Here is a 26,974-nt window from a genome sequence, read left to right as displayed (position 1 = left end):
CAAATATCATAATTATTAATTATGCTATTATATTTAACCCCCAACAATTCAAAACATCATATTGTCCCCCATTTTCAATTAGTATGTATACACAAACGAGATTTAAATGATATTTAAATGATATCACCTTAACATATTCGCTTGGCAGAAAGATGCTGCTTAATGAACTAGTCCACGTTTCTGGTATTAAATGTTGGGTTGTGTTTCCCTCTAGTGGTGAGATGCAGCATAGCATATAAAATGACAGATTTTAATTAATGCACATAGACAATGAGGAAAATAAGTCGACAATAAAATTCAAGGCATTATTTATTTCAAAAGTTATATTCACAGCTCCATCATGTCACCATTCAGTAACCCCAGTGATGCATAGCATTAACATTCAAGAAGTTTCAAAATATGGTTTCATAAAAGTCTATAGGTCATGTACACACATTTAAAAAAAAAATTCTGCATTATAGCACTCTGTCAGTGATGTAGTTTTAATTCAATTACAAGATAAATTAAGTTTACAACATAACCATTTAACCATTTGCCAAAACCTTTTTGGTTGATATTTTTTTCATCACTGCAAAAATGTAAACTACTAGTTTTGAAATGAGTTTGGTAACAAATTACAGAGGTTTACAACTTCCGTAATTCAAACAGCTTCAAACCTAGAAATAGATTTTAAAAGAATCTAGTATTATTTTTAACAGAAAATGTTTCCAAACACAAGCAATATACTTGTACAATTATGTTTGATTAGCAAGTTATACATTTGACAAATAATGCTTAATGTTCGATTTAAGAAAAAGCTTATGGAAAAGAACAGGGTCTATACAGACTCCTTTGCTGTGTCATTTTGAATCTAGCGAAGCAATATTATTACTAAAACACAATTATTTAAATTGTAACGTACATTTGTAAAAGTCGCATATTTGTATTAGATTTCACTCATGCATATTTTCCGTTGGTTTTTGGGTGAATGTAACCCTGACATTTCCTTCATCAGATTCATCATCAGGAGAAAATTATGATTCTGAAAGTAAGTTTGCCATTTGTAGTTATGTGCTGAATTACAAGAGCACTTGAACACCCCCATACTGAAAACAGCTTTACATGGGGTAAAACATGAGAGGAATGGTCAGACTAGGACATTTTCAGACTTATATTACTATTAAACAGGGCTTTTTTGTTTGTTTTTAATCAGATTATGTCAGATGTTGTTTTACATTTTTTCCACACACAGCAGAAATGGTTTTGAATGTGCAGTTAAACAGTAATGAATGACAAACATTCTCCTTTCCACTATCTACACAAGCTCTTGAAAGGTTCTCTTCAGAAATAAAGCCACAGGACAGGTAGTTCTTGCCATTGGACTCAGGGCTTGAGTTTAAGCCAGGGATGAACTATAGTGAGGATGGACAGGATAGAAGACGTGAGGCCGCAGGCCCCCACAAAGCCCGAGCCCGTAGGGTACATGCCCAGCCGGTCCAGCGGGATGAAAATGTCGCACAGGTTCTTCAGCAGGTCCAGGAGCAGCGGAGGGTTGTTTCGCAGAACTGTGATCAGGAGGTGGAACTGTTTGTTGAGTCTGGCCGAGAGCATGGGGAGGGGCGGCAGAGGAGACAGCGCTGAGGGAGACGGGGTCAAAGGAAACTCTCCTCCGTTCTCTGGGGTCGGCGTGAGGGGGGATGGACTTGAGTTGAAGCTTTTAGTTGAACTGCTGCGGGACTCTCTCTCCATCAGCAGACGGATTTCATACGCGTCTCGAGTTAGGTTGAGGATGAGTGCGAACAAGTAGTATCTGTTTACAGGAAGTGAGGGAAAGTTGGGTTATTTAAATTGTAAATTTCCTGCTATGCTCATAATATTCAGTTAAATGCAATCATCTCAATATAATAAAAATCAATATACATAAAAATGCAAAGAAATTCCAGGAACATTTCTAATGGTTAATGCAAATTCGATCAAGAAATTGAATCAAATTTTTACCTGCAAAATCAAATTAAATAGAAAAATTTATATATATATATATATATATATATATATATATAAATATATATAAATATATATGTTTGTTATTATAGGTAAGTAAAACCATAAAAAAAATAACACTACTGTTTTTCATAATTTAATTTAACAAAATTAACCGAAATAACATTAATTGTATTTCACTTAAAACTTTATTGAAAATATCAAAAATGAGTAACAAAATGTTTTTTTTTTAATTAAACATTTTATTTATTTATTTTTTAAACAATTATTTTCATGAAGCTTAACTTCAACTGATAAAAATGAATAAAAACTATACAGACATTTAAAAAAAATTATTAAAATGAATAGAAATGTCAAAAACACAACAAAAGTACTACAATTAAACTAAAATTCAAATGAAAAGAGAAAATACAAAAAATAAATATTACTAAAAATACAGTGGCATGCAAACATTTGGGAACCCCTTGCAGAATCTGTGAAAATGTGAATAATTTAACATAAAAAGAGAGATCATACAAACTGTATTTTACATAAATGTTTACATATAGTCCACAAGACAAAAAAAAAAATAGCTGAAATTATTAAAATAACCTCATTCAAAAGTTTAAGTTGGCTCTTAATACTGTGTGTGGTTACCATCCTATGAATGTTTTGTTTTGCGCTGGTTATTCGTGAGTCCCTTGTTTGTTCTGAACAGTTAAACTGAGCACTGTTCTTCAGAAAAATCCTCCATGTCCTGCAGATTCTTCAGTTTTCCAGCATCTTTTGCATATTTGAACCTTTTCCAGCAGTGAACACAACTATTAAAAATGGTTCATACATTCACTGATTCTCCAGAAGGAAACACGATGCATTAAGAGCCAGGGGTGAAAACTTGTGAACAGGATGAAGATGTCCAAATTTTTCTTATTTTGTTGAAATATAATTTTTTTTTTCCATTTAGTACTGCCTTTCGGAAGCAATAGAAGATACTTGCATGTTTTTCCGAAGACAAATTAAGTACAATTTACCTTGATCTTCAAATTCAAAAAGTTTTCACCCCCGGCTCTTAATGCATTGTGTTTCCTTCTGGTGCATCAGTGAATGCTTAAACCTTTTTTTAATAGTTGTGTTTGAGTCCCTCAGATGTCCTCAATGTGAAAAAATGGATCTCAAAATCATACAGTCACTGCTGGAAAGTTGCAAATGTGCAAAAGATGCTGGAAAACCAAAGAATCTGCAGGACATGGAGGATTTTTCTGAAGAACAGTGCTTAGTTTAACTGTTCAGAACAAACAAGGGACTCATGAACAACTATCACTAAATAAAAAACAGTCGTTGATCATCCAGGTAACCACACACAGTATTAAGAAAGTTCCCAAACTTTCGCATGCCACTGTATTATTACTAAATATATATAGAAAAATTAGCAACAAAAACAAATGAATCTAGAACTCACCTAAATGACCTCTGGCTCCATTTGTTTTGGTCCAGTTCGGGCAGCAGTCCTGTTTTGCCAGCCCACAGTACATTATCACAGGCAAAATACATGGCTCTGTTTAAATGGGCCACTGTGATGCAGAGCCGCAGCACACAGTCTGACAGATGCACAGTGCGTTTCGCTGCTTCCAGAGCTTCAGCGGAGTTTCCTAACCGCATCACTGTCACAAAACACACAGACAGACTCTATCAATCAAACACTGAGCAACAGAAACAGATTCTGGAAGTGAAAAGAGATTAGGCATCAGAAGGCACCTAATGGAACCACTTCACGAGAAGTTTACAATATGTTTTGACATGAATATTTATTACAGTTATTTATTTATATTTATTATTATATATATTTATTCTCATAACATTTTTCCCATAATAATATACCCCAATTGCAAATTGTGCCTAAATTAAATGGTTTTTATAACTAACGGCTTGACATGTTAAAAAATAATATATCTTGATAATAATACACTGAACAAAATGATAAACGCAATGATAAATGATAAACGCACTTTTGTTTTTGCCCCCATTTTTCATGAGCTGAACTCAAAGATCTAAGACTTTTTCTATGTACACAAAAGGCCTATTTCTCTCAAATGTTGTTCACAAATCTGTCTCAACCTGACTGCAGCTCGTCGTCGTAACCGACTTGAGTGGGCAAATGCTCACATTTGATGGCATCTGGCACTTTGGAGAGGTGTTCTCTTCACGGATGAATCCCGGTTTTCACTGTATGGGGCAGATGGCAGACAGCGTGTATGGCGTCGTGTGGGTGAGCGGTTTGCTGATGTCAGTGTTGTGGATCGAGTGGCCCATGATGGCAGTGGGGTTATGGTATGGGCAGGTGTATGTTATAGACAACGAACACAGGTGCATTTTATTGATGGCATTTTAAATGCACAGAGATACTGTGACGAGATTCTGAGGCCCATTGTTGTGTCATTCATCCACAACCACCACCTCATGTTGCAGCATTATAATGCACAGCCCCATGTTGCAAGGATCTGTACACAATTCCTAGAAGCTGAAAACATCCCAGTTCTTGGATGGCCAGCATACCCACTGGACATGTCACCCATTGAGCATGTTTGGGATGCTCTGGATCGGCGTATACGACAGCGTGTTGCAGTTCCTGCCAATATCCAGCAACAGCCATTGAAGAGGAGTGGACCAACATTTCACAGGTCACAATCAACAACCTGATCAACTCTACGGGAAGGAGATGTGATGCATTGTGTGAGGCAAATGGTCACACCAGATACTGACTGGTTTTCAGACCTCCTTGGATCCCCCAATACAGTAAAACTGCACATTTTAGAGTGGCCTTTTATTGTAGCCATCCTAAGGCACACCTGTGCAATAATCATGCTGTCTAATCGGCATCTTGATATGCCACACCTGTGAGGTGGATGGATTATCTCAGCAAAGGAGAAGTGCTCACTAACACAGATTTAGACAGATTTGTGAACAATATTTGAGAGAAATAGGCCTTTTGTGTACATAGAAAAAGTCTTAGATCTTTGAGTTCAGCTCATGAAAAATGGGGGCAAAAACAAAAGTGTTGCGTTTACAATTTTGGTCAGTACACATTGCATAACTCTCAGAGGGAGGGATTTAAACTGATTATATTTATTATTACTTATATTTAAATAACAAATATTGTTTTATAAATAAGACAATAATGATCAAACAGTTTAGAAAACAGCTGAAAAAACAGATTTTTGCACCATTTACTGAATAAACACCACTGTGTGAGAACAACAGAAAAAAATTTGACCCCTAATGCCTAATGTTATTTTCTTTGTAAGTTTAAAACAATTGTCTCAAATTTTATTTTATTTTATTTGTTTTGTTTTGTTTTTAATGTTCAACATTAATGCATGCAAGCTATCACTACCCTAGTGAAAAAATATACTAAAATGTATTTAAAATACATTTATTTGATGCTAAGTATACTACAAATACATTTACATATTATGTACTTGATAAAAAAAATACCCTGCAACTGTACTTTTAGTACAATAAACTGGTATATTTGAAGTCTGCTACTTTAATTGTGCAGAAATAGAGCTGAAGACCAAAATAAAGACTACTTGATATGATTGTGCTAAAGTGGAACTATTACAATTACACTTCAGGTACACTTTAAATATTTTGCATTTAAAGACAGATTATATTTAAAGATTTTAGAATCCCCATCAATAGTGACATTAAAACACATCTACGCTTAATATTAAGAAATGTGCATTGTGCACAATTAGTCCTCCAAATAAAGTTTAATTACAATTTTTATATCAGCAAGTCTCAAGCGATATGTCAGTAATTATGTTAACAGACTTGAACTATATTTAGTATCAAATAAATGCATTTTAAATTGTTCCTTTTATACTTGTGTAGACATAGTAATAAAATGTAAAACATATTATGTCAAATAAATTCTCTACAATTTTGCGTGACTTTAGAAAGTAAATGCCAGTTAATAAGCAATCTGTCCCATTAAAACTTATGTGGTGATAAATTTCCAAGTGTCAGCTACTGTTATGTTAAATTTTTTTCTAATAATTAGTAAAAAGTATTGTTTAATTGTATGCATATGAAGTAATTCTGCCATGCTGTGTCACTGATGGTTAACTGTTGTTTATATTTTGCTGCAAAACTTGCGTTGGACTTTCTCTAACATAAATGTGTGACTAAGCTGAATTTCTTAAACGTACATTTTCTGGTCAGGCTCATGTGAGCTTCCAGCTGTTTAATGGTGTTCAGCAGCTCTGGTCTCGCCCCTCCTTTCTGCAGCGTGTACCCCAGCAGTGTGCAGGCGTACTGGGCAGCCCTGTTCAAACACAATTACCAAAAATCAGCATTTACACTGCACCAACATGTTTAAGGACACTTACATCCATACAAACGTCTTAATATTGTTGCATTACATCACTAAAACACACCACAGCAAGTGACATTAGCTCTCAAATGCCTGGTTACATGAATATATGTTTGTTCTTTTTTTGCTGTACGGTGCTTTTATAACCAAAGTATCCTTTATAACATCACTATACATATTTAAAATATATAAGGTGTTCATTTTGACATGGTACTTAATGAGTTTCACATCCTTATACGATATTTACATGGTACTTTAGTAAATACAATGACTTAAAACATGTGTATTACACTGTGCTAGTGGAACTCATTGCAAATAAGTTGAAAAAAAACAGTACTGTGCATTGGAGCACAACTTCCAATGCAGCACTCTCAAGTCTCTAATAGGTCCCAAATCTCATGCTGTCAAGGAAACTAACTAGTGTACATGTGATGGCAGTACTGTAAACATGCAGTGTTTTTTTTGTGTACCTGAACACGCGCTCTTTGGCTTGACTCTGCGCGCTGAATCTCACCCACGACTCCATCATACACACGCTGGGCCTGTGCGTCCTTCAAACGCCTCTTTACTCAAATTCACGGCGTCAGATACACGTTAAACAAGCTCACCGTGAAGACCCTTGATGTTTTTAGACAACACGCACTCTTGACTGTAGTCTTGCGCTGGAATTGTGTGGCATACTTGCTCTGTTGCACTTTGCACTTTGTTTTGTCGCTTGACAGTTTAATCCCGGACGGCAGCCGAAGAGGGACACGCCGTTCGCGTTTGGATAAATTGAAATCGCATCATGCAACTTTCCTTGAATAACAAGCAATCACGTTTTGACAAATGCGATTCATTTATACGGAGATGACACATAAAAAAACGAAAATTGTCAATTTATTTTGTAAGAGACTAGATAATATGTAACGACAACAAAAATTCACTGAACCTGTTACTAGTTTCTGGCGTTTAACAATAAAAACAGCCACCAGGGGTCGCCAAAAAAGTAGAAGGTATACATTTAATTTTACTGAGATATTTGTGACCTTGGACCACAAAACCAGTCATAAGGGTCAGTTTTTAACCCTTTAACTGTCACCCCTCATTTTTTTAAATAGGCATGAAAGTGCACTATCCGAACTTAAATTATTGTAATTCATGAACACTTTGAAATACAGATCTAAGGTTGGTCTCTTTTCAAAGAAGACAGATTATGCCAGAAGTGGATTTAAAAAAAAAAAAAAAAAAAAAAAAAATATTAATAAGTTATAGTAGTTTAAATTTACTAAAAAGAAAATGCACTGTACCATTTTTATTTTATTTTATATAAAATACATATTTTACATAACAGGTTTTACCCTAAATTTGATATCAAATTGAAGCCTTAGGTCTAAATAAGTTATGTTCCAAATTTGAAGTTGATATGAAAAAAATTGAGGATCCTGTAAAGTTTGTTTGGGGCGTTATACCACAAACAGCCACCGGGTGCCATACAAACTCTACAGAATTTTTTAAAATGCATTTTTCTGTCACAAACGTCTACATTTCTCTGTCAATTTTACTTCTGTCACAAAATAACCACCAAATATGAAATCCTGAGACTCGGACTTTTCCAATGACATGTTTTATTGTCAAGATTATAAAAAGTTTGGATTCTAAAAGACCATAATGCATTTTGTAATATGACACCGCTGCTAAGGGGGAGGAGACCGCCAAAAGATTTTACAGTACCATTTCCATGGTAACGCAGTGGTTTTCATAGGATGATTCTTGGGCTTCTAAGCTTTCAAATGATATATAATTTATGATAATTACTAAAATATTTGATAGAAAAAAAGGATAACCAAAAAAAAGAGCGGCAAGCGACAGTTGAAGTTAAAGGGTGACAGTTAAAGGGTTAAAAAATTGAGATTTATACACCATCTGAAAGCTGAATAAATAAGCTTTCAATTGATGTATGGTTTGTTAGGATAGGAAAATCTGGAAAATCTAGAATCAGAGGGTGCAAAAAAATCTAAATATTAAGAAGTTCTAAGCAATGCACATTACTAAAAATGAAGTTTTGATATATACAGTAGGACATTTACAAAATATCTTCATGGAACGTAAGCTTTACTTAATCTCCTAATGATTGTTGTCATAAAAGAAAAATTGAACATTTTGACCCATACAATGTATTTTTGGCTATTGCTACAAATATACCCGTGCTACTTACTGGTTTTGTGGTCCAGGGACACATTTAATATTACTGCTAATAACTACAACTACAATAAATGATCAATAATAATAATAATAATAATAATCAGACCATGCAATAGATTGGTAAAGTGAATTTTATTTGAGAATCTCTTATGACAATAAATAAAGGACAATATAGTAAACCCATTCTGCTTAAAAATAAAAAATCTAATAATCACAAGAAAAACAATGACATGCATTTGCACGAAATGCCAAAATGAGGCATTCTATTTAAATTTGATGTGCAGTAAGTGCACAGCATGTGTAAGAGGAAATCCACATTATAAGCCACATTAAAGTATTTCAATTCCTACACACCAACTACAGAAACCACTGGAATAAAAATAACCCTGTGTAAAAAAGGAAACAATTTTGTTTTCCATCATAATCAAGTTGGTCAGTCTGTTAATGTGCTTAAAGGTGGACCTGAATATTGCTCAGCAAGATTTAAAAAATAAAAATCATTCATACAGTGTATTTTGCAACTAGTTCATACAGCTCAGTTACCATCAAACACATCCCAAATGATTGAATCTCACATGTCCAAGTCACATTTTAAAATTATATGATATAATAAACTACTTTGATTTCAGAGTGCATTTTGGAGCATTTTTTGCATTACTTTTAAAGCAACCCCACTGTTACATTTGCATTGCCATAACAATTCTCATTACGGTGTAATTAAAAAATATATTATTTAAAATGCAAAATACTACTATATTACAGTAATGAGAATCTAATGAAAATGTGTGAATAATGAGAATTAAAACTCAAAAGTAAAACATCCCATTATGTTTATGAGTATTTGGGAGGAGGGAAATGTGCTTCCAGTTATAATGAAAATATTTTACAATGCATCCCATGTTATTTATTAATGGTGAAATGTGACCCGGACATGTTATTCACCAAGTTTTTGAAAAGACGCTAAAGAACAGAGTTGGGAATCAGCTACAGCAAGGGTTTTTAAAATGTGTCTAACAAAAGGAATGGTTTACAGTACTCATTATACTGGCAGATTAATATTTCTACCATAAACCCTTGGCTATTTGCCCATCCTGCAACACATTTGTTTCTTTTCCTTCTTTCTACTCTGCACAACATGCTCTCTGCTCTCTTATAACCTCATTTGACCTTCATTTTTTTTTTTCCAACAAGCTAATCTCCAACTCTTCACTTCAAAAAACACATATAGTAAATCCTTCTACGTCCCCATCAGTTCAAATATGAGGTACATTCACCCTGACATTCACCTTCACAAAGTATAATGCTGTCCATAAATGAAAAAATAATAACTACTGTCAAGTTTAATATTTCTTTCTGAATCTCAAACATTAGCCCACGTCCCAAATGACGACTGCAAGTGTGTCCTGCACAGTGAGGATTTAGTCTAACTGAAATGATTGGGAGTGTATCTTTGCAAACAATCAGACAGAAACTATAAATACAGTCTCAAACCATCTTAGGGAGATGGGACTAATACAGCTGCAGGTGAGAGAACCGTGCCCTTCTTCTCTGTGTGCCTTTCTCAGTGCTCAGACTGCTGTTTCCTATGGAAGGGGGCTTTAAGGCGACTCCAGAAGGAATGGCTGCGTCGGGTTTTCCTCTCGCTGCCCCGCACCAACTCGGCCTCGCGTTGGCGGATCTGACGCACCAGTGCAGCAAACACCTCGTCGATGTAATAACGGAACGCAGCGGAGGTCTCAAAAAACGGGCACTGGAACTCCCTCGCCAGCTGTTTGCCCTCCTCTACGGACACCTGAACAAAACAAACAGAGCTTCAGTTCAAGGGATACCTATTAAGCCACTTTTTACAATATGTAATATAAGTCCCCCGAATGTGTCTGAAGTTTCAGCTCAAAATACCCCACAGATCATTTTTTATGTCATTAAAAATGGCCATTTTGAGTAGCAGAATCACGCTGTTTTCATGCATGTCTCTTTAAATGCAAATGAGCTGCTACTCCACGCCCCCTTTTCCAGAATAGGGCTGTGCCTTTACAGCTCATACCTCAGAAACTCGGCTAAAAAAAACATCGGACAGATTAAGGGGTGGAAATATTATAACTAGATGAGTAAACAAACTTTGAGTTGTCTAGAGAAAGCCTAGCCTGAAAGTTTAAAACAGCTGTAAAAATAAGAAAGTTGATGTTGGTAGCATGATTTAGCACATTGCTTATATGATTTACCATGTTGTTCGCATGTTTTAGCATGGTTAGTTTGTTGCTTGCATTTATAGACTGATTACAATGTTGTTAGCATGTTACTAACATGTTGTTAGCATGATTAACAAGTTAATAACGAGATTCTAGCATGATTAGCAAGTTACTTGCATGTCGTTAGCATGATTAGCAAGTTACTAGCATGTTTATAACCTGATTAGCATGTTTCTAACATGATTAGCATGTTACTAGAATGTTGCTAGCATATTTCTAGCATGATTAACATGTTACTAGCTTGTTGCTAGCATGGTAGCATGATTAGCATGTTGCTAGGATGTTGATAGCATGATCAGCAACTTGTTAGCATGTTGCTAGCATGTTTCTAACATGATTAACATGTTACTAGCTTGTTGCTAGCATGTTTTTAGCATGATTAGCAAGTTAATAGCATGTCACTAGCATGATTAGCAAGTTAATAGCATGTTTATAACCTGGTTAGCATGTTTCTAACATGATTAGCATGTTACTAGAATGTTGCTAGCACGTTTCTAGCATGATTAACATGTTACTAGCTTGTTGCTAGGATGTTTTTAATGTGATTAACATGATACTAGCTTGTTGCTAGCATGTTGTTAGCATGATTATCATGTGCTAACATGTTTCTAGCATGATTAGCATGTTACTAACATGTTGTTAGCACATTTCTAGCATGATTAACATGTTACTAGCTTGTTGCTAGGATGTTTGTAATGTGATTAACATGATACTAGCTTGTTGCTAGCATGTTGTTAGCATGATTATCATGTGCTTACATGTTTCTAACATGATTAGCATGTTACTAGAATGTTGCTAGCACGTTTCTAGCATGATTAACATGTTACTAGCTTGTTGCTAGGATGTTTTTAATGTGATTAACATGATACTAGCTTGTTGCTAGCATGATGTTAGCATGATTATCATGTGCTAACATGTTTCTAGCATGATTAGCATGTTACTAACATGTTGTTAGCACATTTCTAGCATGATTAACATGTTACTAGCTTGTTGCTAGGATGTTTGTAACGTGATTAACATGATAATAGCTTGTTGCTAGCATGGTAGCATGATTAGCATCTTGCTAGGATGTTGATAGCATGATCAGCAACTTACTAGCATGTTGCTAGCATGTTTTTAACATGATTAACATGTTACTAGCTTGTTGCCAGCATGTTTTTAGCATGAATAGCAAGTTAATAGCGAGATTCTAGCATGATTAGCAAGTTACTAGCATGTCACTAGCATGATTAGCAAGTTACTAGCATGTTTATAACCTGATTAGCATGTTTCTAACATGATTAGCATGTTACTAGAATGTTGCTAGCACATTTCTAGCATGATTAACATGTTACTAGCTTGTTGCTAGGATGTTTTTAACATGATTAACATGATACTAGCTTGTTGCTAACATGTTGTTAGCATGATTATCATGTTGCTAGCATGCTTCTAGCATGATTAGCATGTTAATAGCATGTTGCTAGCATGATTAACATGTTTCTAGCATGATTAGCATGTTTAAACTAGCTAAAACCAGTTGATTCAGTAAAAAACAGCTAAAATCAGCTGAGGCTGGTTGTCTAGTCTTAGCTGATTTAAGCTGAAAATAACTGGTTCAACCCTGGCTTGTCTTTTGACCAGCTAAGACCAGCCTGACCAGCTAAAAAGTGGCCAAAACCACTTTAAACCACTTTAAACACATTAGCTGTTTTTAAGTAGGGAGTTTTTAAGTTTTGCTATAGCAATAAACAGACCATAGGTCTCTTTGTCTATGGGATTTTAGGTGGTTTTGATAGTCTGGTTTACGAAAACCGTAGGCCGGATCAATTAGAAAAGATGTAGCAACTAATTTTAGACCAGTCTGAAAGTCTGACCCAAGTTTAGTGGTTGTAGCTTTAAAGCTCTAGGAGGAGATACTGATTAAGTTTTGGCTCAGAAGAAGAAGCAGCTTATATATCAGATCAGTAAGTTGGGCTTCTCAAGATCCGCTTCCTACGTCACGGGGGAGCAAAATCCGACATGCTCTTTTTTTAAAATCTTGCAAAAAAGGCTTACAAAAACAAAGTTACTGGGTTGTTCTTTTTCATGTTTTCTGGGTTGGTAGATGCACTAGAGACACTATTATAGCACTTAAACATAGAAAAAGACAGATTTTTATATGTCACCTTTAAACTGAAGCTTAGACGTCACACATCCCAATGCACAGTGCAGCCTATCATAAAAAGCTGAGAAAATGTAGCACAAATGTGAATGTGAACAGACTGGGACATCCTTCAAAATCATGTACACGGCCAATTTTAACCTTTGCAAGCGAGGCTATCACGAAGCCTACGGTGACTTTTTAGAAGTTACACATCTCCATGAGAGAGATATGAGAGAAACTGTCTGGCTGGTACTTGAGATTGAGCCATGGTATCTCGGCTAGCATTTGCCCAAAGGCATGTGAAGACCAGAAAGATTCTGTTCTTCTCAGACAGCACAATGCTAGACTGTGTGTTGGCGCGTATCGAACAGGACACATCACAATGAGACATCAGCCCTACAGCGAAGCATGGAGGTGGCAGCACTGTGCATTAGGGATTCAGCCCGGTGGCAGGAAATGGAGACATCATAAAGACAGAAGGAAAATGGTTGGAGATGAGAACAGAAAAATGACCCTCAGGGCAATTTCTTTGAAAAACGACCTGAAATCAAACAGGTTAAAGTCCTTGTCAAAATCCAAACTATGAACCACAAAGAAACATGTGACACTGCTATTAAGTGCTGCTGGATGATGTATTTTTGTAGGCCAAAACCTAAAAACGAGTCGCACTTCTGGTTTCATTGTTCTAAAGTCAATGTTTTTTTTGGTTAAATGACTGAAATAAGGTCTGTAGTTCACACAAGCTCAGGAAATGTTGTGGATCTTGAAACCTCAAGTTGTCACGCTTTAAGTCATGTGACTGTAGTGTAGTTCATCTTTAACTTTGTACTCTATTTAGCCTTCAAAATTAAAACAGGCTTCACATTTCTGTTGGTCACAGAGTTTAATTTTGCAATAATCTGAAAAATCCCAATGGGTTTTTGTTGAGGGAACCAGGGTGATGCTAACTTAAAGGTTGGCCTATAAAAATACATCATCACCCTATATAACTGTCAAAATATCTGACACATTAGCCACCTTACTTTTCCCATTTCCAATTTGTAAATTTTATGAGTCATGCTTTCGGTCCCATCTGGGTCCAGCTATTTTTAGCTTACAAACAGCTTGTTTTGCTGCTTGAGACTTACCATATTATTTTAATGCATTATCTGGTCACACTTCATATTAGGTGGCATTAACTACTATGTACTTACATCAAAAAATAAGTACAATGTAATTATTGTGGTCATATTGTATTGCAAAACACCTTTGCTTCTATTAAAAGGGTCACTCCATCCCAAAATGAAAATTTTCTCATTAATCACTTACCCCTATGTCGTGCCAAACCTGTAAAAGCTTTGTTCGTCTTCGGAACACAATTTAAGATATTTTGGATGAAAACCGGGAGGTTCGTGACTGTACAATTGACTGCCAAGTAAATACCACTGAAAGACGTAGTCAAAATAGTCCATCTGCCATCAGTGGTTCAAGCATAATTTTACAAAGCTAAGAGAATACTTTTTGTACAGAAAAAGTTGTGTCAGCTGCGTCACGCAGATACCTGGGACAGCCACAAATCTTCTGGGTATCATCCAAAATATCTTAAATTGTGCATTTACGGGTTTGCATTTACGGGTTTGGAACGACATGGGGGTAAGTGATTAATTACAAAAATGTAATTTTGGGGTAGATTAACCCTTTAAGGTGGGATATGGGTAAGGTTAGGGACAGGTTTGGTGGTATGGGTAGGTTTAAGGGTGCTTTCACACCTGTAGGTCGATTGCTTTGTTCTGAAACAGGGATTGAAATTATTACAATGTTACTTTTTATTCTTGGTGCGGTTCATTTCACACAGCGAAGTTTCTAAACGGACCAAATGTGTTAATACAAGTCACGTGCGAGTAAACTGTCCTCTTATTGGTCATGGTTTATTTTCGCTCAGCTGTCATCCACCAGGATGGAACAACAATAGCTTTGCGGGCTTATTATTGCATTTTTTTTTGTAGCTTTCATTATATTAATTTATAATTTTGAGCAGAAGTCCAGCATTCGTTGGGAAAACATTTTTAAAATACACCTAGCAATAAGACGGCATTATAAAATGAAAAGGCATGCTTTGATTTTGAATGAGGAAGACGTGCCCACACACAGACATTCACAGGTTAATTTTAAGTGGTATTAGCAAAACAAACAAAGCTACTGCTGTTCACCGAACTGTAATTACCCATTATACAATGTATATAGCCTGGTTCATTGGCCCGCTGGATCGAACTGCTTTCTCACTACAACCGAACCGCTCCAGAGTTCGTTTTCAATCGAGCCAAGACAACCTCGTTCAGGCGATCCTAGACCAATTGTTTTGGAGCGGATCCGAGCATGATGCCGTGTTCACATATGCCCAAATGAACCGAGCTAAGGGGGGAAATGTGCCAGGTTCTGAAACAAAGTGCTAGGTGTGAAAGCACCCTAAGGGTGAGTTAAGGTGTAGGGGATGGGTCAATAGTGTAATTACATATAGGTATTTTAAAAAAAATAAGTACAATGTAAAAACATGTATGTACACAATAAGTACATTGTACCAAATGATTAATTTAAATGTAAGCACATAGAAGGCCATGTAAAGTGGGACCCCTTGTTTCCCTATAGCAGCTAATAAAACAGAAATCTCTTCCATAGGCTTACTTCTGCATTAAAGGAGTCATATGATGATGCTAAAAAGAACATTAGTTTGTGTGTTTGGTATAATGCAATGTGTTTACAGGTTTACAGGTTTGATTAAAGGTTCAAAAAACACATTATTTTCCACATACTGTACATTATTGAAGCTCCTCCCTGCCCCGCCTTTCTGAAACGCATCAATTTTTTACATCGTACTGAGAAGCACAGTGTGCTCAGATTAGCCAGCTATTCAGTGCGTTGTGATTGGCCGAATACCTCAAGTGTGTGATTTAAATGTTACGCCTTCTACCATGTTGTGATGCCATGTCCTGGCCCGATGAGACAAAAACAATAAAACCCATTATAAATGAGGCATTTGTTGCATCCAATGAGGACATACTTACGGATTATAATGACTCATACTGTCTTTTTATGGTTGCGTTGCGTAATCATACAGGGTTTCTGCAGGTTTTATGAGGGCAAATTTATGACTTTTTAAAGACCTTTTTAAGACCAACTAAAGAAAATTTAAGGAAAAGAAATGAAGGAAAAACAATACAGCAATATATTCTCTAAGTATAGTTCGAGTTTTACTTTCACTTTCAAATTAGCAGCAATTCAGTGTCTAGCAATAGTTTGTTTTTAGCTCACTTCAGTTTTCCCTCTTTTCCCTGCTTTTCTTCTGTAAAAGCACCATGCACATTTTATTTTCACTTTCAAATTAGCGGCAATTCAGCGTCAAGCAGTTGTTTGTTTTTAGTTCGTTAGAATTTTCCCTCTTTTCTTCACTTTCCTTGGTTTTAAGTAGCTTGTAAAAGCGCCGTAAAAGTTACGCCTTCTTTATTTGCGTACACATTTGGGCGGAGTTATGCAAATCTTCCCACACCGTGACATAGACATGGGGGTGTGTTTGAATGAGCCGTTTTAGGAAGGCGTGGCTGAGTCTTAACTTTTCTAAAGAATCTCTTTGGGTTTGAGACTTTAATCTTTCCAACTGTACAGATCGTATATATGCATGAACAGCCTGTAACACTCCAAAGACAAAGGAAAACATGAAATTGCATCATATGACCCCTTTAAAGAAGATGGATAGCCTAGAGTATTTTAAATCAATCGTTTCATAACATAATGCAATATTATGCAATACAATAAAGCGTCCCACCTGTCTGAGATGGGCCAGGTCAGACTTGTTTCCCACCAGTACGACGGGGGTCTCAACGGTGCGGCGTACGCGGTAGATCAGCTGCTTGAAGTGGCGAGCCTCCTGGAAACTGCGGCGGTCCGTAATAGAGTATGAGATGATGAAACCTTCACCCGCTCGCATGTACTGATCACGCATGGCTGTGAACTCCGCCTGATTGAAAACAAAGGGATCTTCTTTACAAACTCACTGTCTTGTGTTCTTGTGCATATCATGGAATTTATAAGATTTACATGGAGCTGAATAACACAACAGGAGCTGAAATACTGGATATAGGGCTGTGTGATAAAACAGTATCTTAAAAAAAATAACGATAATTTTAATACGCTCTGGACATTTTAACTCACTATGGCTTAATTTAAGAGTCCATTTGCGAAAGTACCACTATTTTACCAATGTCCTTACTACATTTCTGAGAACATTTCAGTTACATTGCTGTCTATGCACAGTCAAAAAGCTCTCAGATTTCATCAAAAATATCTTAATTGTGTTCCAAAGATGAAAAAAGGTCTTGGAACCACATGAGGATGAGTCATTAATGACAGAATTTTTGGAACTCTCCCTTTAATAAGCAATTTTACCAAATTAGTCTCTTGTTCAAACAGTCTCACATATCACAAGCCTTTTGTTTAAAAACCAAGAGATCAGTTTAGATCTTTTTAATGTTGTAATCGACATTATACCACAGATGCATTATGAAACACTCCTTGAATGTTTCAACAATGTTCTCAAATGAACCCTAAACACTACATTATTGTACTATAAGCGAATTTTCATTAAACTCGTGATGAGATGACTAATGTATTTTTTAACATTGCTGAGTGATCCAAAGATGAAAAATGCTGACTCAGAGGGAGAAACTTTGTGCCTTATGTGTATTTGTGTGTTTTGTGAGGTGACAACCACAAAGACAGACATAAAAAAAGGGAAGTAAGACACATTTGGTTAAAGGAGAATGACCTTCTTATAGTCTGCAAACTAAAATGTTATGTTGTGCACCACAGTTTCACACAGACAGGTTTTTGCACTTCACTGTTTCTTGTTTTGCTTTCCATGTGTCCATCTGTATCACACCACCTCTACCGCCTACCTGTCCTGCTGTGTCCAAGATGTCAAGGTTTGCTGGCTCATCATCTATGCGGATCTGTGTTTTATAGGCATCCTCTAAGGACAGAAAAACACATGCATGAAGGCTGATGAGAGATCACAACTACATTAAACAGCTCAACAATAACAAAAAAAAACCTTAAATGAAAAGGCATCTGTGGTATATTTAATGATCTAGTACAGACAAACAATATGCAATACCATTTAATTTTTTTTTAAGAACGCATTAAATATAATCAAATTAATTAACTTTCTACTATCAAAAAAAAAAAAAAAAAATCCACAAAAAAGTTTCCACAAAAAATAAGTAAATAAATAAATAAATAAATAAAGCATCACAACTGTTTTCAACATTGATACTAATCAGAAATGTTTCTTGAGCAGCAAATCAGCATATTATAATGATTTCTGATGGCTCATGTGACACTGAAGACTGAAGCAATGATGCTGAAAATTCAGCTTTGATCACAGGAATAAATATTACATATAATTGTATTACAATAGAAAACAGTTATTTTAAATTGTAATAATATTTCAAAATTTAATTTTGATTAAATATTTGATTAAATAAATGCAGCCTTGGTCAGCATTAGATACTTTTTCAAAAAAAACACACAAAAAAAAAAACAACACAACACCTGATAGTCTCAGGAAAAATCAATGAAAATAAATTAAACAGATAAGTAAGTAAATGCATAAAAAAAGCATGGCATGTAAAAACAACCAAATTTACATAATATACAATTTACATAATAACAATAAAATAATAATAATTACAAATTATTACATAAAGACAAATTATTAGATAATATTATTAGATAATATCACCTTAAATTAATTTGGATTGATGTTTTTTTAGGCTAAAGGCATAGCCTTAACTTTTCAGTATTTGTTGTGGAGAGAAGAAAACTGACAACTATTTATAATGTTTGTAAACATTTTGCTATACCAGCATTTTACCCTACTTTACTTTACTACTTTAGCCTTTTTTAGTATTTTTAAAATGTTAACACATTTTTTCTTTTGTTTAGAAGCCTACATTTGGCCAAAATCTAGAAAAGATGATGCTGTATTGGCTGTGACTAAAGCACAGCGGGTTTTTCTTTTTGAGTAAAGAAATCGTCCTGATTATTATTATTATTATTATCAAATACATTTAAAAAAATGTATTAACCAATATTTTTTCTACTCAAACCTGTTTGGAACAATAACAATACAGAGGAACACAGGAACAAAAGCGTTAAAATATCGATTCTGCTTAGAGTGAACCAACTGATTTTTTTTTTTTTTTTCAAGCCCTGGATAATATTATTAGATTAGATAAATTAGACAAATTACTACATAATAAAAATAAATTAGACATTAACTGTTAGACATTAAGTGTTATTTCTGTGCCACTAAAAAAAAACTGTTTTTAAACAGGTTGCACACTAAAGGATGAATTCGAGAAGTAGCATTACATCACTTGCTCATCAATGGATCCTCTGCAGTGAATGGGTGCCGTCAGAATGAGAGTCCAAACAGCTGACAAAAACATCACAATAATCCACAAGTAATCCACACCACTCCAGTCCATCAAGCTGTGTGTTTGCAAGAAACAAATCCATCATTAAGATGTTTTTATCTTTAAACCATTGCTTCTGGTCAAAATTTGAGTCCATAATCCATAATAACACTTCCTCCAGTGAAAAAGTCCATCTCATGTTGTCCTCTCACATCAAAATCCACCAAAATATTAGTTTTAGACTGTTTTCTCTTGTAAACAGTGCTTGTTCTGTGCATATTTCTCTCCTGATTCAGACAAGAAGACTTTTACACTGGAGAAAGCAATATCGTGGATAGAGGACTTTTAATCAAAAAAACAATTGAAACGTGTTAATAATGGATTTGTTTCTTACAAACACGCAGCTTTCACTTCACAAGATGTTAACTGATAGACTGGAGTGGTGTGGATTACTTGTGGATTATTGTGGTGTTTTTAATCAGCTGTTTGGACTCTCATTCTGACGGCACCCATTCACTGCAGAGAATCCATTGGTGATCAAGTGACGTGATGCTAAATTTCTCCAAATCTCTTCTGATGAAAAACAAACTCATTTTCACCTTGAATGGCCTGAGATTGAGTAATTTCAGCAAATGTTCATTTTTTCAAGATTCTCTGGGCCACTTTTTGATAGTCACCCTGAATCCACCCAAATTATTTGGTCATCTATACTTGTGGCGTCACAAAAATGTAAGGAATTATCCATTATCAGTATGAAATGTTAGACCTGACGGGAACATTAATAAATTCCTTACCAATAGTGGGGTCATGATCCTCTGGAAATCTGTGACTTATAAACTGCATAATGATGGCTACGAAACAAAGAGAAAAAGACAAGCAGAGTTCTTACATAATTGCGGTACCATGAAATTCAATGAGAAGAGTGTAAACATCTCCCCCTTCTCTCTCATGTGGAGCAAACACACCCTGTTGTCGGCATGTATTTGCTCTGTATGCGCTCTCTGCTCTGTTCCCATGGAGACAGTGATATAAAGAGAGAGTATCAGTCACCCTAAAGAACCTTTTGCAGTGCACTCAAACAATGAGATCCTCACCAGGTGACCTCCGCTCATCTCCTAGGCAACAGACTCCTGGAGGGGAAGGAAGTTGCTAGGCACCTGCGCCTTCATAACGACCAGACTGAAGCATTGAGCCAACACCCACACTTTTATTGTCTGCCTGCCTGTGACTGTACGTCTGAGGCTGTGAAACCAGCCCGACGCCTGACCACAATAATGGGCTACAATGAAAGAAAACCACTGGCAGAGCATGACGAAATCAGGCACAGGGATCAATAGCACAAATTTAAAATTAAAAGATCTACAAAGTTACAAATCTCAAAGTCCACTCCAAAAGGAGATATTTCATTTTTAAAAAATCCCTTTTCAAGAACTACAACGAATGGCTTCTTTGGACTACAGCGTTTGTTTTCCACATGCAATGATGTCAAAATGCGGTCCATTAGAATATCATTAAAATAAATCCCGCCCACGGAAATTTGAATTGTTGGAGGGTGTGTAGGAACGAGGTGGGGGATTAACCTAACTTTAGCGATGCAGGGTGGAGAGCCACTTCAACGAGCCGTAGCACGGCAGATATAAACACAAGCACTGACTAGAGTGGCCGCTTTAGAGCTGTAACGCGTCATAGACGTGTGCAGTACAGGAGGTCGAAACACATGCTGAAGCCGTGATCTACTGCGGTTGCCGCGCTGGAGCCATAACGCGCTGCAGACGTGTGCAGTGTGTGGTAAGACATTTATTCATCATACAGTGTAGATAACATTAGCTTCACTTATAACGCGAGTGTTTTTTAAAATGCATAAACTTGCACTAGAATAGTCTAGGCTGATCAGTGATGATGTTCTTTGATAACGTTAGGCTGCTTTTAGCCTTATGCTAGAGCTGGTTTTGGGCAATGAAATGAAGTATGCAAAAAATTAAATAAATTAGCACGATAATATCATGTATCTGCGATCTCGCAGGCTGAGGATGGGAATCAACACTACTGTTGCGTATTACTTACTCACCCTCCATGCGTCCTAGGTGTATATGACTTCCTTCTTTCAAACAAATACAACTTGCATTTTTCTCCTCATCAGTCCAAAACAAGTCCAATAATATGCATAATAAAATTTGCCTCACACAGCTCCGGGGGGTCACTAAAGGCCTCCTGTACCGAATCGATGCGTTTTTTGTAAGAAAAATATCCATATTTGAAATGTAAGAATCACTTTAATCTAGCTTGCGCTAACAGTTGTACACGGAACTTGCTTCTTTGACAAGGGGCGTTGCAGTACTGAAATACCATCTAAACTGTTCGCCAATCACAACGCAGCTGGAGAACTAACCAATCACAACACATTTCATTTTTCGGAAGGCGGGCCTTCATTAAACCTGGAACTAATTGAGCCTTATGTGCCAGGCTGGGAATAATTTATTGCAATAATGTAAATTATGTTAAAAATAATGCGTTTTTCGAACCACCAAGCATGAAAGCATGTTCTAGTACACCCCCAAAACAAAATCAAAATTTGTAAGAGCATAATAGGACCCCTTTAAAGGGATAGTTCACCCAAAAATGAAAATTCCATCACTCTCAAGGATTCTATACTTGAATGGGTTTCTTTCTTCTGTTTAGTGCAAAAGAATGTTGCTGGTAGCCACTGACTTCCATAGTATTTTTTTTACTATTAAAAGTCAAAGGCTACCAGCAACTGTTTGGCCACCAACATTCATTAAAATATATTTTTTGTGATTAGCAGAAGGTTTAAAAAAAATGAGGGTGAATAAATGATGAAGTTTCATTTTTTTGAAGTGCCATTATTTTCTGTTGTTTTAAAATAAAGCATTTAACCAACACATAATTATAGGGAAAAGGGATACTGAATTCCATTTTCCCATTAATGTTTTTTTTTCTTCATCACAGGCCAACTTAAACCCACATCCTTGTTTTGGGTCTTTTTGCATTAGACAGAGAAACATTTATGCTTTTAAGAGCCTCTAAAAAGGACACAAGAAAAACATCAAGTGAATATAATGGATATTTGAAATTGAGGGTGCTTTTGAATACAATTTTGAAAATTAGATTTTTCATTTTCCTAAATGTTAATGTTTCAAACACACGTATTAGGTTTTATTGCCTTCACGAAAGGCAAGGAAAGGATGGGGAGATTTTATTCCCTTCTACAACCAAAATTTCGCTCCTCGCCTCTAATATGCTCATTTGAGGATTTAAGCATTATGAAATGACTTTCTAGCAACTCCCTGTTTAAATCACTGATTATTACATTTGGACAACAACTGATCATATTTAATTAGAGCAAAAATTTGTTAATACTTTTTGAGAACTGCTTACTCTCACTTATAATAACACCATCACATGACTTGACTCACTCTGACCCCAGTCAAACGTTTAAGGATTTGTGACTTGGTTGACTGAAAAAAAATTACTTGACTTGGACTTGGAGTTCTAATGATTTGAGACTTGACTTGACTTTATAATAACTGTAATTAATTTTTTTTTTTTTTTTAAATCATTGCAACATAATCAGTACACAATTATACACAATATGCACAAATGTGCAGAAGTAGTACTCCAAATAAAGTTTAATTACAATTTTTATATCAGTACGTCTCAAGTGATATCTCAGTAAATATGTTAATATATTTAAACTATACTTAGTATATAAAAAAAAAACATTTTAAATCTATTACTTTTTTACTATGGGTCATATTTCTATTTTCAAAACGGTATATTTCAAATAGGATTATTTTAAATGTATAATTAAGAAAGTTCACTTCTGAGGTAAAAATAAATGTAACAAAAAAATGCTTGAGTTGTTTGGTTTGTTTGCACTTGTACTGGACTTACTTGAGACCTGATGGCAGGGACCTGAACCGTTCTGTGATTTACCCCCACCTCTGATATTCATATCTTTTATAGTCACATGAAATGAAAATGTACTATTTAGTCTATTTAGTAAATGCATGTTATGCCATCCAATAAACGATTCACCCATGTCTAGTTTAAAACCTTAGTGATCAGTCAAAATGAAATACTTTGATCTTCTGTTGACAATGACAGATGCTGACTTGGGAATGGGAAACAATAAAACCAATAAAGCAACATCGACAACGGCAGAGAGAAGTGACAGAGAAAGAGAAAGAACTATATTACTCACCACTTTTGCCCACACCCCCCTCTCCTAACATCACCAGCTTGTACTCGCGGGAGTGACCCCCTGTGCTCCGCGAGGACTCCATCCAAATGACTGAAACACATACCACGTGACACACAAGCTTAAAAACGTCAAGTTTAAACGTTTAAGTTTAAAGAACGCTTGACAGACTGATGGTAGATGGATGGACGAGCAGATAGTTAAAATTTCCAGTTGGAGTTGGACTCTTTGTCAGGCCATCATAATAAACAATGAAACACTGAGCGTCTGATTCCACAGCTGCACTGCTGCATGAATGCGGGCCTGTAGTGGAACATGGCAATGTGTGACTGACTGCACCCAGAAAAAACAGCACTTGTCGAGGCTGCATTTGACACCAGAGCTTCAGTTTGATGGAGAAGAGGAAGTGAGTCATTCTGTCGAGCTATTCATGTGACAAAGCGAAGCATCCACGGGGTGGGTGTTACATTAACCACGGTCAATAATAGATTATCTGCCAGCGTACCCCTGTCTGATGTATTTTTCCATTGTCATTGACTGTGATGCTGTATCACACATTACTTCAGAGCATCTACGTGATTTTCAATGGAAATAAAATTAGACAATGAAACGCCACTTCCGAGTGGTGCTTTTTTAGTTTTGAACAGCTCTATTTAATTATGTGTCTTATATGTGCATGTTCAGTTTGTTAGTGTTTTCCTGTTCATTTATTGGTAGCGTTCATGGGACACCTGTAGAAAATGTTATTTACCAAAAAAACTTTCATGGTGTCCATGGTTTGTTAGTTTGTAATAAATGACTCAGAAATTTATTATCAAATAAATACCAAATGGCTAAATTATTAAATTATTCAAAGTAACATTTATTATATTTATTATTCTACAGCCTATATTGTTGTCGCTTTGTAAAGTCATGAGAAACAAAACACAAACACAGTCTCCAAGTGTGCAGATAGTAGTGTACATTCTGTCAACGCTTATTTACCATGGTAACAACAGCACATACAGGTTTTATAGAATTTACTACAAATATTTGCATGCAATCTATAATTTCATGCTTACTGATGGAAAATTGCAAAAGTAAGAGCTTTAACCTTTTAAGGTTAAGGTTACAAAAATTATAAATATCATAGAAAATGTATAGAAATTAAAGCGGCTAATAAAGAAATATATTTTGACCCCTTGAGCTTCATAATCAACTTTTACTGAAGGTTAAGTACTTCAAAGTTCTGTAAAATCAATTAATATTGGCTCTTTTTCAAACAATGTCGAAATCTTTTAGAATATTTGTGCCAATTTATTGTTTATCTATAATTCGATCACAGTAATCGCTTACTTTTGCCAAGCCACCACACTTTTATTGTACTTAACAATAAAAACTGTAGTAACTGTGGTATGTTGGCGGAAACTATGGTTACTATGTTACATGATCAAAAGCGAATTCGTTTAATTTTAAGGCCTTTTGTCATTGAGTGGCAACCTCGAAACCACCGTGTCAAACAGGAAAACTTGCATGACCACATGAAAAAGTATTTTAAACCACCCAAAGATGAACAGATGTGCATTATTATTTCGCGAATGAGTTTGAAATGAACAGACCGACAGAACTAAGTTGAACTGCTATGAAATCATAGTTTGTGATATTAATAGACCGAGCGCGTCGACGACATACAGTAAGTTAATCTCTCAGAGTCCATCAAACACATGTATGTGTATAACAGACTTCATTAGTTATATTTACGACGTGTATTTTATAAACTTTTAGTGATCACCAAAAACCCTGCGAAAGTTTTAACACTCTTTTGAAGTTGTTGAAGAACTGCCCCACAGTGTACATCGATGTGAATAAGTGAACTTGTTTACGAAGCAACAGAGTTGCATTAAAACATACACTCGAGTCGTTCCAATAAAACAAACTAGTGAAACATAGTACTCGCCGTCGTTAGTCATTACGCTTCAAAAAGTGTGATTCTGTACATGACAAAACTATGGTTAAAAGCCGACTGAGTTACTTGCTGGCTTACCTGTGTCACAGGATCTCTGTATCCATTGGGACTTTTGTATCGATGCAAATGATGTTTAAATATTTGATGTTAGAAAATTCCTGCCATACAATTCTCACTGTAAACATACAAAGCCATGGATGACCGGAGCAACGCGCGCACGGGTCCTAAAGCCCGCAGTGTTTCGATTCAGGCCATTGACAAACTGTAACCCTTGTGATATGTTACCATGGGAACGTATGTTATAGAAAGTAATGTAAATATAACAAATACATTAACGTAGTTAAATGATATCCACCGTTTTCGTCAACGTAAAAGCTTATGGGCGAGACTTCCGGTTCATTAGCCGCTATAGGAAAATAACGAGAAGAGTAATGTGCAGTAAACAGTAAAACTGTTTGCACTACAAAGCAGTGTGTTCATAATTAAGATAATACATTAAAATAAACTTATTCGTACATTATAAAATGTCATATTTATTTGCCTTACTGTAATATTTGCCCTACTGTAATATTATGGATTTCAGTGTATTTGTGCTTTCATATATGCTGCATTTTTATTGTGTACAAGTACACACACACACACACACACACATGTTTGTTTTTGTGAATTGTGGGGACTTTCCATAGACTTCTATAGTTTTTATTCTGACCAAACGATATTGTCTATCCCCTAACCCAACCCTAACCCTAAACCTAGCCCTCACAGAAAACATGTTTGCATCATTACACTTTCAGATAAACATCATTTACTATTTTTAATATTTTTTTAACATTGTGAAAAATGTCAAATGTCAAAAATTTCAGGTTTTACTATCCTTGTGGGGACATTTACACACACATAGAACAAAAGTTACTCTTAAAAAGTAATTGAATAACAGAATCAAATAAAATAATACAGGGCAAATGGAAATTCCAATTAAAAAACAAAAATTCCAATAAGATTCTATGAATTAATAAAAAGTCAGGAGAAATCCTACAGGGCAAAGTAAAATTCAATTAAAATAAATCAGAATGTCTAATAAGATTCTAAAATCCTATAGGACAAAGTGAAATTCCATTAAAATAAATCAGAATGTCCAATAGGATTCTAAGAATCCGGTAAGATCCTAAAGGATACACTAAAATTCCAATAGGATTTTTTTGACAAGGGATATGGTAAGACACACCAATTTGCAGTATCAAGCAGCTAAATGAGCTGTTTTGTACAGCTAAAAATAGCTGGACATGAGAACAGAAGGTAAATCTGTAAAATTTACAAATGGCTGCAAGGTGGATAGTTACCGCAGTTATTGTTATTACTGTGAAATTAAAATAAATTAAAAGTGCATGTGTAAAGAAAGAAATAAAGAAAATAAATAAATAAAATAGAGAAATACAATATGTGACCATGGACCAAAAAAGCAGTTATATGAATAT

General features: G+C 35.5%; 2 protein-coding genes across 2 annotated transcripts; both read right to left on the bottom strand.

Annotated features, from left to right (window-relative positions):
- Positions 1-291: 291 nt before the first annotated feature.
- pex11b (peroxisomal biogenesis factor 11 beta) lies at positions 292-7,075 on the bottom strand. The gene is made up of 4 exons (XM_051136614.1): positions 6,802-7,075; positions 6,168-6,283; positions 3,419-3,620; positions 292-1,789 (listed from the first exon to the last, which is right to left on the bottom strand). The coding sequence occupies exons 1-4, from the start codon at positions 6,858-6,860 to the stop codon at positions 1,363-1,365; spliced, it is 804 nt and encodes a 267-aa protein (XP_050992571.1). The 5' UTR covers positions 6,861-7,075; the 3' UTR covers positions 292-1,362.
- Positions 7,076-8,697: 1,622 nt separating this feature from the next.
- rit1 (Ras-like without CAAX 1) lies at positions 8,698-25,752 on the bottom strand. Its single transcript, XM_051136617.1, has 6 exons — positions 25,578-25,752; positions 23,558-23,647; positions 20,130-20,186; positions 17,815-17,888; positions 16,686-16,877; positions 8,698-10,307 (listed from the first exon to the last, which is right to left on the bottom strand). Exons 2-6 carry the CDS (start codon positions 23,637-23,639, stop codon positions 10,077-10,079), a joined length of 636 nt encoding a protein of 211 aa, XP_050992574.1. The 5' UTR covers positions 23,640-23,647; positions 25,578-25,752; the 3' UTR covers positions 8,698-10,076.
- Between the last annotated feature and the right edge of the window lie 1,222 nt (positions 25,753-26,974).

This window comes from Labeo rohita, chromosome 19 (assembly GCF_022985175.1).
Source record: "Labeo rohita strain BAU-BD-2019 chromosome 19, IGBB_LRoh.1.0, whole genome shotgun sequence".
Classification (NCBI taxonomy): domain Eukaryota; kingdom Metazoa; phylum Chordata; class Actinopteri; order Cypriniformes; family Cyprinidae; genus Labeo; species Labeo rohita.
This window is presented reverse-complemented; position numbering and strand designations above follow the sequence as displayed.